The 18127-nt window shown below is 34.4% G+C and overlaps 2 protein-coding genes and 1 non-coding gene across 3 annotated transcripts; 1 reads left to right on the forward strand and 2 right to left on the reverse strand.

Moving 5' to 3' along the window:
* Nucleotides 1-2650: 2650 nt before the first annotated feature.
* TRNAN-GUU lies at nt 2651-2724 on the forward strand. The gene has a single exon. It is a non-coding gene; the product is annotated as a tRNA-Asn (tRNA).
* Nucleotides 2725-5180: 2456 nt separating this feature from the next.
* Nucleotides 5181-5853, reverse strand: LOC18022575. The gene is made up of 2 exons (XM_024158716.1): nt 5583-5853; nt 5181-5506 (listed from the first exon to the last, which is right to left on the reverse strand). The coding sequence occupies exons 1-2, from the start codon at nt 5851-5853 to the stop codon at nt 5181-5183; spliced, it is 597 nt and encodes a 198-aa protein (XP_024014484.1).
* A 7664-nt stretch (nt 5854-13517) lies between these two features.
* Nucleotides 13518-14754, reverse strand: LOC112088436. Its single transcript, XM_024158717.1, has 6 exons — nt 14614-14754; nt 14264-14528; nt 14043-14145; nt 13835-13965; nt 13667-13757; nt 13518-13578 (listed from the first exon to the last, which is right to left on the reverse strand). Exons 1-6 carry the CDS (start codon nt 14752-14754, stop codon nt 13518-13520), a joined length of 792 nt encoding a protein of 263 aa, XP_024014485.1.
* Nucleotides 14755-18127: the final 3373 nt, after the last annotated feature.

Genomic DNA, 18127 nt, shown 5'->3' on the forward strand with positions numbered 1-18127 from the left:
CACAAGCTGGGGCCGAGACATTTCAAGAGTTCTCATCAACCCACAACAGCCCAAAGAACCAGGACGTCTGGCCTCTTTTACCAAGTCAAGCCCAAGTTCAAGTGCTTAGCATCGCAAGAATGAATCAAGACGCTTAAAGAGGGATGTTCAAGTTCGGTCAAAGACAAGACACGCTAACCATGGTAACAAATAAGGTAAGTCTTTCATTTCATTTGACTAACGAATTTCCTTGTCTTTGTTGTGTTGCAGCCGAGAGAATATAGTCTAGACTTTAGCTTAGTAGTTTGAATTTTCCTTTATAGTTTTCCTTGTTTATTTCCCTTTGATGTTGCACCTTTCCTTTTCAAGTTCTGTCGCATTGAGTCTTTTTTTTCTCTTGAGTCTAAGCCACTTGGACATTATATAAGTCCCTTTACGGCCGTGTAACTTTTCAACTTTGATCATCAATAAAATCAAACTTTTCTTTTAAGCTTTTCTCAGCAAAGAAAACTTGTTAAACCACTTTGTTCTAGTCGAGACCAGTCCCTCCTAGACCAAAGATTACTCGTGTTTTATCATAAGCCTTTCACAGCTTGTGTGGTACACCTCATTCCATTGTTACTTAACCGATCCTCCATACGATTCCTTGGTTAGAGAAGCTCGACCATTGAATCAACCCTTGGCCGTTAAACCAAGCTTTGTGTTCCGAGATCATACAAGCCTTGAGACAGCCCTGAACTTGTATCACTTTAGAACGCCTGGATTTATATAGAAGTTAAGAGCATCCAATAACAGGAATTATCTTATAGTGCAGTGGTTTGCGCTCAAATACATAATCTAATGGTGGCGGGTTCGGAGACTTGGGGGCGCCCGGCCCTGGTGATCGGTGTGGGGACAGGTTATTACTGCAGCATATGACTCGTCTTCTTCGTCCTTTGATCACCTGTCACGTATTCCCTTGAATGGTGTTCTCGATTGGTATAGGAACCGATCATCCTAACAAAAAATTTAAAATACCATCTCTTTGCCCTTTTGTTTTCCTGATCAGGGTGGTTGATTGTTTTTTACACCAAGCCTGTCTTTGCTCACAAACGATAATTTTCTTGACTTTCTTTCCAAACCACCTTTGTGTTAAGTCTCCATACTCTGCCAGCTTCAAAATATCTAAAAACGAACAAAATTATGTAATGCAAATGCATAATTTGTTTTCTAAAGACTCTAAATGCAAGATTAAGTTCAAATTTGACTGAAATGCATGAAAACTACTTCTAAATAATTAGAAGAGATCAAAACTAACGAAAACAAACGTTAAGGACACTTAATATATCACATTCATTCAGCTTGTAATTAATTTAATATACCAAGTGCTCTCGAGTTGTGCAGCTTTAACTTATATATGAAACATCGATTGGTTTCCTTCAATTTCAAATGCTTACTCTTAGTTTCGACTTTCGATCCATTCGTTTAATCTTATTACTTATTATACTCGAAATAGAATGAAACAAAGAAATTCGATACTTGTGTTTCTCAAGCAAACTACGTCAAGAAAAGAGATGCCACTAAGTCCAATTTATTATTTATGTTGAGATACTCACATAATATTCCATATTAAATTGTTTCAACTTATTATTATAAACTAGGTGACTAGGCCGTAACGTGAGCTTTCATGTTTTTAATTGTTCACTTTATTGTTATATCGTTGTTGATTATCAATGAACAATATATTATTATAAAAAATGACATTGTAAAATAAACAGGCAAGTACCTGTAGTCCAAAAAAACACAAACAAGCAAATAAATAAAAATTATTGTAATTCCATTGCAAACAAAACTTGTTTAACCTCAGCTTTCGAAATATGCCTTGTTAGATAGATGATTGACTAGGACATGTATGCTAGAAGTTTGTGTTAGTACTGTTGTGTCACCATCTATACTAAAATCTACATAAATTTTAATATATACTTAAACTTAGTATGATTTCCTAGTTCACACATCTATTGCTACTAGCGAAAGGTAAGAAATGAACCACACATCAATAGCTAGTAGAAATGTTGAAATATGACTTCCCAGTTCTATCAGTACTAACCTCTTGAACTCTTCAAATACATTTACAAGTTTTCTTACCAAAAGACAACTTATTTTGGATCAAAAGATCTTTGAAAGCAATAAGTTTGCCTCTAGTGATGAAGCCCAATAGAAACTGGCTTCAGAAGTCATTCTTTTTCTAGCCCAATATAGTTTTGTTTTTGTTAAATATTATTTTAGTCAGCAATTTCAATATACTTAACATCCTAAACTAAACCCTTTGCTCACTAGAACAGCAATATCGCGAGTTTAGTGCTGTTTACGCAAAAATGATCCAAAAGTCAGTTGAAATTGCATAAACGATTGTCTAAGATTCCAATACGATTTATGCTAGTCAAAAATAAAGAAACTTGATAGTCTTGATTAATATTTAACAATTAAGCAAAAATTGTCTAAATTTAAACTCTGGACACTAAACCTTAATATTAAATCTATAAATACTGTATTTATTTACTTCTGAAAGAATCAGCGTACTCCTCTAATTTGAGATTTACTTCTGAAACTCTAGCGTAGCAATCGCAAAATCATTACATAGATACTCCAGAATAGATACAATAATAATGAGCTGTTCGGTTGGTTAAACAAAGCTGGAATAGCTCAGTTGGTTAGAGCGTGTGGCTGTTAACCACAAGGTCGGAGGTTCAACCCCTCCTTCTAGCGGTTAAAGTCTTTAGATGTTTTTTTTACCAATTTTTTTTTTTTGTCAACTTTTACCAATTAATTGTTGTCTCCACATCATACGGGCCGTCGGGAACCCAAACTATGATCTATTTATAATTTTCTAATACAATGGATTCTCTGTACATATCTTTATTTTAGGAATGTGATAATGTTACTTGTAAATAAAAACGTTAGCAGAGTCGTGCCTGAGCACAGGCTAGTGAAGCATGTACTTCAGGGCCAATGAGAATAAATAAAATTTCGGGGCCAAAATTTTTAAAACTGAGTTAGCACAGAAGATATTGAGTGTGTGTTTTCTTCTTCTAATATGCGGGTTCGAATCTACAAGGCGTCAATTCTTTCTTTCTTTTTTAAAAAAGTCGGTCTTATGGTTGTCCCACATCGACAAAACTAAATAATTTAGAAAAGAAACTGCACTATAAATAAGAATTCACTTTGTTACTAAAAATGCAAGAATAGTCATATTTTATATAAAATGTATAAATATTCAACTGATTTTTTTTGTTATAACATTTTTTTGAAAAACGATTAAGGGGGCCAAATTATTTTTTTGCTTGGGGCCTGAGAATTCTTAGGCATGACTCTGAACGTTAGTGTTCGATATTGAACCAACAATGCTAAGTCTAATCATCGTTAGAAACATTAAAATTGTGGGGCAATTATGTTTATATTGGTTAACTAGTTGTTATCACGAATTAAATTCTATATATATGTGAACATATTTGAAGGTCACTTATTTTGTGGTTCTCAGCATCACAATGATATTTGTCAATGATATTTGTCAATGAACAATCAAAGCATAGTCACCATAAGGCTCGGATTAATGATACTGGAGGTCATAAGCCTTTAAATTGATAGAGACAAAACAATAAATATAGTAATTTAAAATAAATATATTTAGTAGTTTAATTTTATTTTACTAAATATACTAGTGATACTCATTACGCTTTTTCCATAACTTGTACTTAGAGCTATCATCATAAAATAAAAAAATCTTTATGTTTCATGATATAAGATGTTTTGTTAGACCAGCTCCAACGCAGACTCTTTGCAGGTTTAAGCATTGGATTCAATCAGCATTCAAAATCGAATTCGTGATAAACAAATACATAACCGATTACAAGTTGATTTACTTAAGCATATATGGCACAAATTTGGGAATCCACAAGATTACAATTAAAAGTTTTATAATTTTAATATCTTGTTTTTTATGTTGTAAATTTCATGTAATGAATAATGATTTGGATTTATAATATATTAAATGTTTTAAAATTGTTATAAAAATAAAAATTTTGAAAAAATATTATTTTATTCATAAGAATCCTTTAATGGAGCTCAGGGTTGGAAGCACTAAATTTGGAAAAGTTCTTCACATTTGAGACTCTTCAAAAAATTAGTAAAATAAGTAGAAGAACCCCATCCTGAATTCAGAGTTGGAGGTAGTCTTAGTTAGTGTTCTGAAAAAGCAGTTTACATGGCCGTTTTGGCGGTACTTAGGCGTAGTGATTACTTTATAAATATTGGTATCAATAATCATTATTATTAAGTGACTCCTTAAAAAAAATTTGACAGTACTAAAAGCACTAGATGGGCCGAGACGGTTCTAATCAGTTAATATTTATTTTTTTGTTTGGTATAGTTTTTAAACTTTTAACTACATATAGTTAGATTTATAAATACATGGTTGAAACAGTTTATATATTGTTTTTTACGAATAGAATGAATCTGTTTGTCTAAAATATTTGATTTTTCAAAAGAACATTTTTTGTCTAATTTAAATATATGAGAATTTTTTTAAAAAGTTTAAGTTTTTTATTTATAAGATATCTTTTGATATTTGTGTGTAATTTAAACTTTGGATCCAATTTAAGATTCACTATATTTACACTTTAATTTATTAATTACGAGCTACCCATGGTATTCATATGCTGCAGTATATATAAAATATATTTAATATATTGATTTATCTTGTAAATATTTAAACAGTTTAAAAATTGCTTAGATCCCGAATAGACGTTTTAGGCGTCAGACGTTATATCACCGCTTACTTAGTATTTAATGATTTTTTGAAGACAAAAAAATTATAAAAATATCATTTTTTTTTTAAAGTTTCCATGTATTGAAAAACACCAATCATTCAAAAAAAGACAACATAATACATTGGTCAAAATATTTAATAAATTTAAAGTTACATAAAAATGTGAGAATATCTTATATTTTGAATGAATCAGAATCTTCTAATAAACAGCTAAAAGATGTTTTGATACTTCTAAGTTCTAACCTAGCCTATTTTTTTTTTTTTTAAAAAAACCCTTCTAGCCTATTTCTTGCTTTTTTCGTCATTTTTTTTACAATTTTGTCTTCCTTTCCTTCTTGTTTCTTATTCTATTATTTCTTATCTTTTTTTTGGGTGAACTGCGATGTTCATTAATCAATCAATGGGGTACAAAAAGGTCTCCAAGAGCGTTTTTCGCAAGAGTGTCAGCCTCGACATTATCTGTATGAGGGACATAATTGAACGAAATAAGAGAAAATGATAACACCAGGTGGCGTATATCGTTTACAATGACATGAATTTTCGTATGCATTTCCTGCGAGTTGATGAGGTTCATAAGGATCTGAGAGTCTGATAAGACCTCAATTTCCTCAAATCCTTCATCAATGGCGGTTATCAATGCTTGCCTGAGCGCCCATGCTTCTGCAGCAAGTGCAGAGGATACAAAATGGCATGACGCGGAGAGCTGCAATAGTCGCTCATCCTCTTTAGTTCAAAAAATGAAGTCAATACCACAGTTCGCTGATTCAGCATGCCAGGCTGCGTCCACATTGCAGGTGACCTTGAGTAGAGGAGGAGGACTCGGCCTCATAGGAAGAGGTGCTTGAGGTTTGCGAAGTAAGCATTGTGCTTCTTGCTATGCCCTTGCTTCTCCTAGCGCGTTGGTGATTACTTCTCTCGCTGAGTAAGTCGTATTCCAAAAAATTTCGATGATTTCTGGCTGTCCAAAGATTCCAGCAGATCCAATCTGGGAGGGAGGTAGCAGAGTTTCCAGTCAGAGGGATACTTACTAGCGATGGGATGAGGGAGAGGAAGTTGAGACACAATACCATGTTCAAGTGTGAATGGTTCCTTAAGAGGTGTGATATACCATACTTCTCTTGCGAATTGGCAATCTCTTAGAACATGCATGATCGTTTTGGGTTCCTGCAGATCTTACAACCAAAATTGACTTGAATACCTCGACGAACAAGTTCTACTCCGACGGGAAGGGCCTCCACTGCCGCTCTCCAAAGAAACTGCTTAATTTTTGGCATATTGCTTAGGTTCCAGATAATTTTTTGCCAATTAAACTTCTGTTGTCAGTCTGGTATGGATTCAAAAACTGAAATGCCATAACCGAGCGAACAGAATACTTCCATTTTTCTGTGGTAGCCATACTAACCTATCTGAAGGGCGTGAGGAGATCATCGGTAGCAGACGAATATGGTGTTCATATACCGGAAGAATCTCGCATACCCTTTTCTTGTTCCACGTATGATGCTCATGATCTAGGAGGTCTGTTACCCAAAGGTTAGCGAACACGAGAGGTGGGGGTCCAAATGGTCTAAGTGGAGACTCCAAGCTGAGCCAAGGATCGTTCCACACGTTAATGGATCCATTTCCAATTAACCACCCTAATCCTTTTCAAAGAACTTCGCTCCCGGCCATGATGCTTCTTCAGCCATGAGACACATTCGAGGTTGGGGAACACTCCATGAATGATCTATTGGAGCAATACTTGCCCAAGAGGACTCGAGAGGCCAGTACATGGGGGGTGTGAGATGAGTCTCGCCCCCAATTTTGCAAGCAAGGAGTCGTTGAACATTTCGATATCTCAAAATCTCAATCCTTCTGCATTTTTCAGTGCAGTGAGCTTCTTCTATGATACCCAGGACATTTTCCTAATGTTTGCTTTATCATCCCACCAAAACCTTGTGAGCACCGATTGGATTTGTTTACAGAGTGATCTTGGGAGTTTGAAGCAAGACATAGTGTGTGCTGGCATGGAGGCAAGTACAGATTTGAGAAGGATCTGTTTCTAGGCAGCAGAGAGAAATCGCGAGGCCCAGCTGTGGGATCTTTGTCTGATACAGTCCACTAGTCCTGCAAATATGTTCTTTTTTCACCGTCTAAAGTTCTCCAGAAGTTCCATATAGTTTCCAGTCCCGCCCTCATTATGAATATTGAGGATGTATCTAGCAGCTATTCTTCGGAATCTCGGAGTCTTTGCTGAGAAGAAGATAGAGGACTTGCTAAAATTTATGCATTGTCCAGAAACAGCTTCGTAACACTTGAGAATCAAGGCTAGTGTATTACAGCTGATAGAGATCCAGTGCTAATAGTTTTGAGTGTGGCGCTCTAGGGCTTCCCATGGCGATAGTGACTGCGATTCAATCCAATCTCCTTCGGGCCTTTTGAATCTCGCCGTCTCGCATAGCTCCTCCCCGCTGTCACCCCCGTTCTCCGTGCTCTATATAATAAGTGTTGACTTAAGCCTGAAGTTAACATTCTAGAATTTAGTATTTTCTATTAGGATTAGGAATATGTTTAGAAGTTATCTAAACATACTTAGGAGTTATCTAAGAAAAGAAAATTCATAATTCTATTAGGAAAATGTTTTATCCACTATATAAGAAGATGCAAGGATGTTGCATAACTTATGAGTTTGAGGATTTGAGTGCTTTAGTTTTTGAGAGAGTTTTCTTATAATCCTTGAGTACTTAAAATAACTTTAAACTTCGACTACAAGAATTGGTATCAGAGCAAAATAAAAGGTCCAAACTAGGGTTCTTCCAAAACGTAATCAACGAAGATCCTACGGTATCCAATCATGGGCGATATTATTGCAGCTACGGAGAAACCAAAAGAAAGTGTGTCCTCTTCGATCCAATGCCCCATGCTAAATTCGACAAATTACACAGTATGGGCCATAAGAATGAGGGTTGTCTGAAAGTGCACAAGGTATGGGAAGCAATTGAAACAGGAACGACAGACTAAGAGAAGGACAACCTCGCTACAGGTCTCCTGTTTCAATCGATACCTGAGTTAGTGGTTCTCCAACTTGGAGAACTAGAATCAGCAAAGAAAGTGTGGGAAGCAGTAAAAACAAGATACATGGGAGCAAAACGGGTAAAGGAGGCGAGATTACAAACATTAATGGCCGAATTTGATCGGTTTAAGATGAAAGACACTGAAGGCATTGATGACTTTGCCGGGAAGTTATCAGAAATTTCTTCAAAATCAGCTGTCCTAGGAGTAAAGATCGAAGAGACAAAACTGGTTAAGAAATTCCTCAAGAGCCTTCCTCAGAAGAAGTACATACACATAGTGGCATCCCTTGAGCAGGTCTTAGATCTCAAAACAACGAGTTTCGAAGACATCATAGGACGCCTTAAAGCTTATGAAGAGCGAATCTTCGAAGAGGAAGAAGAAGCTCAGGAAGACCAAACCAAGTAAATGTATATCGAAACACAAAATCGGGAATACAACAGAGAGAATATGAACAGAGGACATGGAGGACGCTACTCAAGAGGAAGAGGTCGTGGAAGGTACAATGGAGGAAGAGGAACTACCCACTTATCCAAAATCACTTGTTACCGTTGCGATAAAACAGGTCATTATGCCTCAATTTGCCCGGATCGACTGCTTAAACTACAAGAGACACAGGAAAACGAGAAAGATGAGACACAAGATGCCAATGAGCTCTTTATGCACGAGGTCGTATACTTGAACGAAAAGAACTGTATTCCAAGCGAATACGAAACCAGCACAGGGGAAGAGAACATGTGGTATCTCGACAATGGAGCCAGCAATCACATGACAGATGATTGGAGATACTTTAAGAAAATTGACCACTCTGTTACCGGAAAAATATGTTTTGGCGATGATTCTCGAATCGATATCAAAGGGAAAGGATCGATAGAGCTCATCGATAGGAATGGTGATTCAAGGATAATAACAAACGTTTACTTTATCCCAGACTTAAAGAGTAACATTATCAGCCTTGGACAAGCTACAGAATCAGGTTGCGACATCAGGATGAAAGGAGACTATCTTACTATGCATGATGCCAGAGGAAGACTTCTTGTCAAAGCTAACAGATCGAGAAAACGCTTGTACAAAGTCTGAATGGGAATTACAGATACAACTTGTCTGCAATTAACCACAATGACTGAATCAAGTAAATGGCATGCTCGTTTTGGTCACATCAATCTTGAAATGGTGAAGAATATGATACAGAAAGAGCTTGTAGAAGGGATTCCGCAGGTAAAAATCGAAAAGGAGATGGGCAGTTCGTGTTTATTTGGAAAACAAGCAAGGCAGGCGTTTCCAAACTCAACCACATACTGAGCAACCAAGAAACTTGAACTTGTACATGGAGACCTTTGTGGTCCAATAACACCAAGTACAATGGCTGTAAACAAATACATCTTTGTCCTCATTGATGACTACTCCAGATACATGTGGACTGTTCTGTTAAAAGAAAAGAGCGACGCCTTCATTAAATTCAAAAGATTTCAAAGCATGGTGGAGCAAGAAACGGAGACGAAGATATAGACTTTCAGAACAGATAGAGGAGGAGAGTTCGTTTCACAAGAGTTCAAAGATTTTTTGTGAAGAAACAGGAATAAAACGTCACCTTACCGCACCATACACCCCTCAGCAAAACGGTGTAATGGAACGACGCAACAGAACACTATTGGAGATGACGAGAAGCATTATGAAACACATGCGTGTACCAAACTACCTGTGGAGAGAGGCAATAAGGCATTCCACATACCTTCTTAATCGAGTCGCTACAAGGGCGATCAAAGATAAAACACCATATGAGATCTTTAGAGAGAAAAGACCAAACATCGATCACCTTCGCGTCTTCGGATGTATTGGATATGCTAAAATAGAAACTCCACACTTGAAGAAATTAGATGACAGGACACGCATGCTTGTACATCTTGGTACCGAACCTGGTTCAAAGGCCTATCGCATGTTAGATCCAAGCAAATCAAAGATAGTTGTAAGCTGTGACGTGATATTCGATGAAACAAAAAGCTGGAATTGGAATACAAACAGCTCAGATCGCTTGAGAGATGGAAGCTTCAAGGTAATCATCAGAGAATTTGGAAATCGTGGGATTCTCAGAACAAACGAGAACAGTTCCAAAACAGAGTAACAAACAGAGGTTTCGAAAACATTGATAATGAAGATGACGATGAACCCAAAATTTACGAGGAGCAGGAAGCAGAGGTTTCAAACGATCACATTCAGTTTCCACCAGTTTTACGAAGATCTGAGAGGATAACCAGAAAACCTTAACACCTTGAAGACTTTGTCTTACTCGCAGAAGAAGAAGGGGAAAAGTTATTACTGTGTTTGAACGATGAACCAAGAAATTTCTTGGAAGCAAAGGAATCAAAGGAGTGGATACTCGCGTGCAAAGATGAAATTCGATCAATCAAGAAAAATCAAACATGGAGTCTTATGGATCTGCCGAATGGACCGAAACCAATTGGTTTGAAATGGGTATTCAAAATCAAACAAAATTCTGATGGGAGTATCAAAAAGTACAAAGCTTGTCTCGTAGCAAAGGGCTATGTACAAAGATATGGGATTGATTTTGAAGAGGTTTTTGCTCCAGTAGCTCGTCTTGAAACCGTAAGACTTCTCATCAGTCTCACAACATCAAATGAATGGGAGATACCTCATCTTGATGTTAAAACAGCATTCTTGCATGGAGAGTTGAAGGAGACTATTTTTGTAACTCAACCAGAAGGGTTTGAAGAAAAAGGAAAGGAAGACAAAGTTTATAAACTTAATAAGGCCTTATACGGTTTAAGGCAAGCTCCGAGAGCATGGAACAACAAGTTGAATCAGATTCTACAAGAGCTTCAATTTGAAAAGTGTTCAAAGGAGCCATCAGTTTATCGAAAAAGAGTTAAGGAACATCTGCTAATTGTTGCTGTTTATGTGGATGATCTATTCGTTACAAGAACAAATAGAAACGTTCTTGACAAGTTTAAACAAGAGATGGCCTCCAACTTCGATATGAGCGACCTTGGGAAACTTATATACTATCTAGGAATAGAAGTATGTCAAGACAAAGGGAGGATAACACTATGTCAACACCGATATGCCTTAAAGATTTTAGAGGATGCTGGAATGGCAACCTGTAATTTAGCTCACACGCCAATGGAAGCAGGATTGCAACTATCAAAGTCCGAAGCAGAGAAAGAGATTGATGCTACTACTTACCGAAAGAATGTAGGGTGTCTCCGGTATTTACTCCACACAATACCAGACTTGTCTTATGTTGTAGGAGTATTGAGTCGTTACATGCAGAGTCCGAGAGAACCACATGGAGCAGCTATGAAGCATTGTTTAAGATACTTGCGAGGTACCATTAACTGCGGTTTAGTCTTTAAGCGATCAGGCCAAAGGTTACCAAGGTTAATATGATACAGCGATAGCAGCCACAATGTCGATCTAGATGATGGAAAGAGCACCGGAGGGCATATTTTCTACTTTGGCGAAAGCTTAATTTCTTGGTGCTCACAAAAACAAGATATAGTGACATTATCATCATGTGAAGCCGAGTTCATGGCTGGTACTGAAGCGGCAAAATAAGGGATTTGGCTTCAAGATCTACTAGATGAAATCACCGGAGCTGCGTATGAAAGAGTAGTCATACAAATTGACAACCAATCTGCAATTGCCCTCACCAAAAACCCAGTTTTCCATGGAAGGAGCAAACATACATAGAAGATATCATTTTATAAGAGAGTGTGTGAAGAATGGTCAAGTAGAAGTGGAGCATGTTCCAGGAAGTGAACAAAGAGCTGACATCTTAACAAAAGCCCTTAAAAGAATCAAGTTTAAAGAAATGAGGGAGCTCATTGGAGTTCAAAACTTGGAGATAGGTGGTGTCAAGCTTAAAAGAGAGAATGTTGACTTCAGCTTGAAGTTAACATTCTAGAAGTTAATATTTTCTATTAGGATTAGGAATATGTTTAGGAGTTATCTAAGAAAAAGAAATTCATAATTCAAATAGGAAAAGGTTTTATCCACTATATAAGGAGATGCAAGGATGTTGCATAACTTATGAGTTTGAGGATTTGAGTGCTTTAGTTTTTGAGAGAGTTTTCTAAAGCTTAATAAGAGAGTCATTCTTATAATCCTTGAGTACTTAAAATTACTTTAAACTTCGACTACAAGAATTCAAGAAATTGGATTGGACTGAATATTCGGTGTGGGAGAGAAATCCTTAACGTGACCTTGCGATTAAGAAGTACAAGATGGTACTAAGTATCGCTGTAAGTTGGAGATCAAGAGTTAGAGGATCTTTGGCTTGAGGGACAGATTGTTGGGAATCAATCCAAAGACCCACATCGGAAGTTTAGACCAATATGGTCTAGTATATAAGTAATGTCCAACTCCAATTAGTATGAGACCTTTTGGGAAGTAGTCCAAAATTAAATCTGTGCGGGCGTTACCAGTTGGACCCAAAACGGACAATATTATACTAATTGGGGGAATTAGATTTGGGCTTAGAAAAGCTCAATAAATAGTATTAGAGCCTAGGTCAGGAAAAAGTGGACCTGGAGAAATTGGATTGGACTCAATGTTCGGTGTGGGAGAGAAACCTTCAGGGTGACCTTGCGATTAAGAAGTACAAGATGGTACTAAGTATCGCTGTAAGTTGGAGATCAAGAGTTAGAGGGTCTTTGGCTTGAGGGGAAAATTGTTGGGAATCAATCCAAAATCCTACATCAGAAGTTTAAACCAATATGGTCTACTATATAAGTAATGTCCAACTCCAATTAGTATGAGGCCTTTTAGGAAGTAACCCAAAATCAAATCCGTGTAGGCTTTGCTAGTTGGACCCAAAACAGACAATATCATATTAATTGAAGGAATTGGATATGGGTTTAGAACAACACAATAATAAATTTGGACTATTTAGCTGTCATTAAAAGATATTTCAAATTATGCATGTGCAAACATATACTTTGCAGGAAACTAGGAATGGTATCACATAATTTTATTGGACGCGGGCCAAGCGCATGCCAAAAGATCATGATCGTATTTGTGACTTACTCTCCTATTTTTGTGTTACCATCTGATTCGTCATCAGTTAATAAATTTTCTGTTTCATATTCTTTCATCTTACAAAAACTTATTTGCATACTCAATGAGTGTATTTATTTGCTATAAACGTAACTAGATTTTGACCCGTGCTGTGCACGGGATTATGTTGTAATCAGTTTAGATATCTAGTTTTAACGTATGTGGACATACTATATTTATAAACTAATGATTTGTACTACATTCTATATAATTTAGAGTTAGATTAATAGTTGTGTATAGAGGAATGTTGTATTGTAGTTGTCTTTAGCATTTTTTTGTTACTTTGTTATATTATTTTTTTGGTTATTTGTTAGTTATTAAATAGTAAAATATGATTCGGTAATTCATATTAGATATTGATGTGTTTAGACAAAAAAATCACGAATGTGGTGTAAAATGGCATAAGCATTTGAATTCAGTGTCGATATTAAAAAGGTTAAAATCATGGAAATAATAATAGAATTAAATTAATTATGAATTAAGAATAATATATGAAATAGAAATACATTAAACTTCATAATCCGAATATGAAAAACATGAGTTCATTCCTCTTATTATTACTAATGCAAATGAAAATGTAGAATCGTAGATAAATAATAATAGCAAAACTCTACTAATCCATCACATCAGAATTTCCAGATGTGTTTTCCGCAGTCCTTCTCTTGTTCCAAAGGCTGTATAAACAAAAGAAAAAATAGTAAAGTTACGATATGAGCAAAAATAATATGAAAATATAGATATCCAAATTATTTACTATATTACTCGAGTCTGAAACGGAAGACTTCATCGATCGGTGGTGCAACAATGAAACGGGATAGTCTTCCTCCATCGTAATCATAGATAGTCATTCCATCTAAGCAAATATTATATGTTAGGAATATTATTAAAAAGTAATAAAACAATCTAATATGAACTATTATTTAAACGTACTCATATTTCTGTGAACAACCCAATCCGTCAAAACACATATGGCGTATTGTCCTTTCATAAATTTGCAATCACACTTTTCTTTGATGTCATATGCCAAAACACCACGGGGAACGCAATCAAGCGTGTAATCCCTTAAGAAAGGAATGAATATAAGTTGTATTCATGAAGAAAAAAACAATAAACTTTATACTGTCTATGACAGACTTACTCAAGATCTCTTATACGGAAATAAATGGTTGGGACCATTGTTCCATCTGGATGAACAGCAGTGACAATGTTTCCAATTGGTTTATCAAGAACACCTAATAAATCTGTTGGGACATATATCAGATTTATAAATTTGTATACATGAAAGTAGTTAATAAACAAAAAAAGTATAAATAAATGAAGCATATGTATTTTTTGTATGTTATATAATCAAATATGTACCAATTGGGTAGTAGTGTGTGTATGGCTTATTGTAAACATGACTGAAATCTGTCAACTTAATGAATGGATCTTCTGTCAAAGGTCGAATGGTCGAGGCCTTTGTCTGATTGTTTAGGATTATTTGAAAAGCATGTCGAGTCATTCTTTCTTCCCAGTTGGAATTAATCACACCAAACTTAGAAACTTCAACCCAAGCACCTTCTAAGAAAACACGTTCAATGTATGAAAGTTGAAGGTTGTCAACCGATGCAGCAATTTTAGATCCCTGAATTTTTCATAAAAGTTTGTGTAAGAAAATATGAATATTAAAATACTAAAATTAAATATATAGTGCTTTTATAAAAACTTACATCTTCATCTATCAAAATGAAACTCATTCCTGGGAGACCATTTCCATCAAAGGATTCCCAACGTTTGTAAATCTTCACTTTGATGGTTTGTTTGTACTCTTCACAGGCAGTGACATCCATAACCATTTGATAGTCAGCCATTATAAGTAGTATGAAACCTTTAGGTTTAGGTTTCTTTGAATGTGTGATGTAAAAAGTTTAACTGAGAAGGCAATATATTATATAGGGAATCGATTTGACATTGTGAATTTGCGAGGGCTCGAATAAAGACGTTTCCTAACAAAAAGGAAATGAATAAATCACGATATATAGAACATATCTACAATATATTAACCGAATCTTAAAAATTGATTTTAGTATTTTAATAAGGCAGTATAGATAATTACGTAAAATCTATAGTAGTTATAATCTACAATATAATAACCGAATCTTTAAAATTGCTTTTAGTATTCTGATAAGGCAGTATTGATAATTACGTTAAAACAATAGTATTTATAAAAGATTTGTAAATGAAGACGTATTTGATAAGAAAAGGTAGTTTAGATTGTAATATTCTTAAATGAAGATACGCAATACTTCCTAATATAAATTATGTCTCAATTGCTGTTATATTTATATACACAAAATATATAATTTGTTATATTTCTATATATTAATATCTAAACCATGTTATTTTTGTATGGTTAGTGTTTTAGCAAAATCATATCATTATTATACAGTGTAAATAAACAGTTAATTCAAAAACAAATGTTAATAACGGTTTATCAATATTAATATTTTCCATGATATGATATAGGAAACATTAAAAATTAAAAAAAAAAGACACAAATAATCTAAATTGAAATCATTTCATATCTTAACCATAAATCTAAAGTAGTAAACATTAAATAGGATATCAAATTAGCTGATACATATGTATAAGACAAAAACTAAGTTAATAAAGTATATACTACCGTTTTATTTAATAGACATCCAGATAATTATCAATTGAGATGCAATAGAGATCAATTATAGTTAGAGTACTGATAATAACGAAAGTAACATAACATAGTATAAGTTCGAATAAAGCCAACATAAAACTTAAGTCTTAACATTGCTGAAAGTAGGAGGACATCACTCCTTTTGATTAACGAAATAAAAAGAAAAAACATAAAGACGAACTGATTTCAGACTGCTCCCACACTAAGCATCCCTTGCCTCTGAAGATGAAGCATTGTGGGCCGATGCCCTTAGCTTATCCCAAATCCTGAACAAAATTATAAGTTACAGAAATAAATAAATATGTATATGTATAATATTATATGAAAGAAAGACTAAAATTAGTATAACATTTTATTACTTACTCCTGAGTATGAAAACTTCATCAAGTGGTGGATAAACTATGAAACGGGAAAGCTTTCCTCCTTCATAAGCATGTATGGTCAGTTCATCTACAATTATAAAGTATATAAATATCAGGAATGAAGACAAATGATTATAATATATGGAATTACAAAAAAAATTAAAGATATAATGGTGACTTACTGAAGTTTTTCTTAACAACCCAGTCAGTCAATACACATATCGCATATGGTCCTTTCATTAAGTCACAGTTACACTTTTCCTTGATTTCATAGGCCAAATCATCTTGAGCGACACAGTTAAGTTTGTAGTCCCTTCAAATAAACAACAAAAATTAGTTAAATACATATACTAATCATTAGAATTTGTTAACTTACTAAAATCCTTACTCAAGATCTCGGATACAAATATTAAGGGTTGGAACAGCTTTTCCATCAGACTGAACAACATCAACAACATCTCCAATCTCCTTATCCAAAACACCAAGCAAATCTGTATGTAAAACCAAACAAATTCACTGCATGTCTACATAACATAATATAAATTACGTATAAAGAATCCATGAACAACAATAAGAAATTAATGAATTTATTAGTAAATTTAAAATAGAAAGGTATACTTACCAATATGATAATAGTGAGTATACGGCTTATTGTAAACCGATGCGAAATCAACAAACTTAATGAAAGGATCCTCAGTCAAAGGTCTGATAGTTGAAACCTTTGTCCTCTGAGTGAGTATGATCTGGTACGCATGTCTGGTGGTTCTTGCATTCCAATTAGAGTTAACTAATCGAAACTGAGAAAGTTTAACCCATCGACCTTCTTGTAAAACTTCTCCAAAGTAAGACAACACAGCGTTGCAAATGAAAGCAGTCACTCGGAAGCCCTGAAAGAGTATTATTAATATTCAAACAGATATATGAGAAATGTCCAGACAGAAAAAATACTAAAAAAAACAAAAAAAATTCGATGCTTACATCTTCATCAACGAAGATGAAATCCATTCCAGGGCGGCCTTGTGAATCAGTTGATTCCCATCGTTTGAAATCCTTAACTTGGATAGTTTGTTTGAACTCTTCCCATGGAGTTAAGTCATTCACCATCTGGTAGTCAGCCATCTTAGTTGTATTACAGATCTTTTGGTAGGGAATGTTTCAATTTATGGTAAAGGATGAAGTAAAAGACGACAGAAGATGGTAATATATAGAGAATATTGAGTAGGTTAAATCGTGATGGTTGGAATAAATGTATCCATAACAAATAGTTAAATGGTTTGCTTCTTTTGGTTTGATATAGGGATATGTTCAACGAATCTAATTGAATCGGTGTCAGATTTGAGAAGAACAATTTTTTGATATTTGAAAGGAAATAAAGGAAGTTACTGATGAAAAGCTGCAAGTGGAATACTATCAAATCAATTGAATATACCTGCTTTCTGATCAGAGACTATAATAAGTATTTGGACTATAAATCAAACGATGCATGCTTTCGAAGAATCTAGTGTATTAGTATAATTTTTGAAAAATGGAGACTTTCTAATTTTTGAAAAAAAAAAAGAAACTAAATCTTACTTAAAAGCTGTATAAGATATCGATCAAATCAAATTGAGTATTTTTATTTTGCATGCAGAGAATAGATAAATAATTTCCTTTTATATTTTCATATGTAAATGTAAATTTAAGATATCTATACAAAATTTGGTACAATAATCATTTAGATATTAAAGATCGATATCAATAATGGAGACTTTCTAATTTTTGTAAATAAAAAAAATCAAATCTTACTTAAAAGCTGCATAAGATATCGATCAAATCAAATTGACTATTTTTACTTTGCATGCAGAGAATAGAGTAATAAATTCTGCAATATACCAGCCAACAAACAATGTTTAATTACGTAAATTCCATTAATATTAAACTTATAAATATAACAAAATAATGAAAGTATGATGGTAAATCAAAACATTAAAATTAGAAAACATAAACTATATGTTGTGAATACCGATTAACAAAAGAATAAAAATATCTGATACGTTATAGCTTTAGAATGCAGTAATATCAAAGAAGATTTGAATAGCATAATAGTAAAGAAGTTTTAATCATCTTATATTTTAAGTTCAATGATAGAAAGAGTTCATAATAAAAAAACATCTCATAGTCTTGAGTGATTTC

Source organism: Eutrema salsugineum, unplaced genomic scaffold (assembly GCF_000478725.1).
Source record: "Eutrema salsugineum unplaced genomic scaffold, Eutsalg1_0 scaffold_14, whole genome shotgun sequence".
Taxonomy (NCBI): Eukaryota; Viridiplantae; Streptophyta; class Magnoliopsida; order Brassicales; family Brassicaceae; genus Eutrema; species Eutrema salsugineum.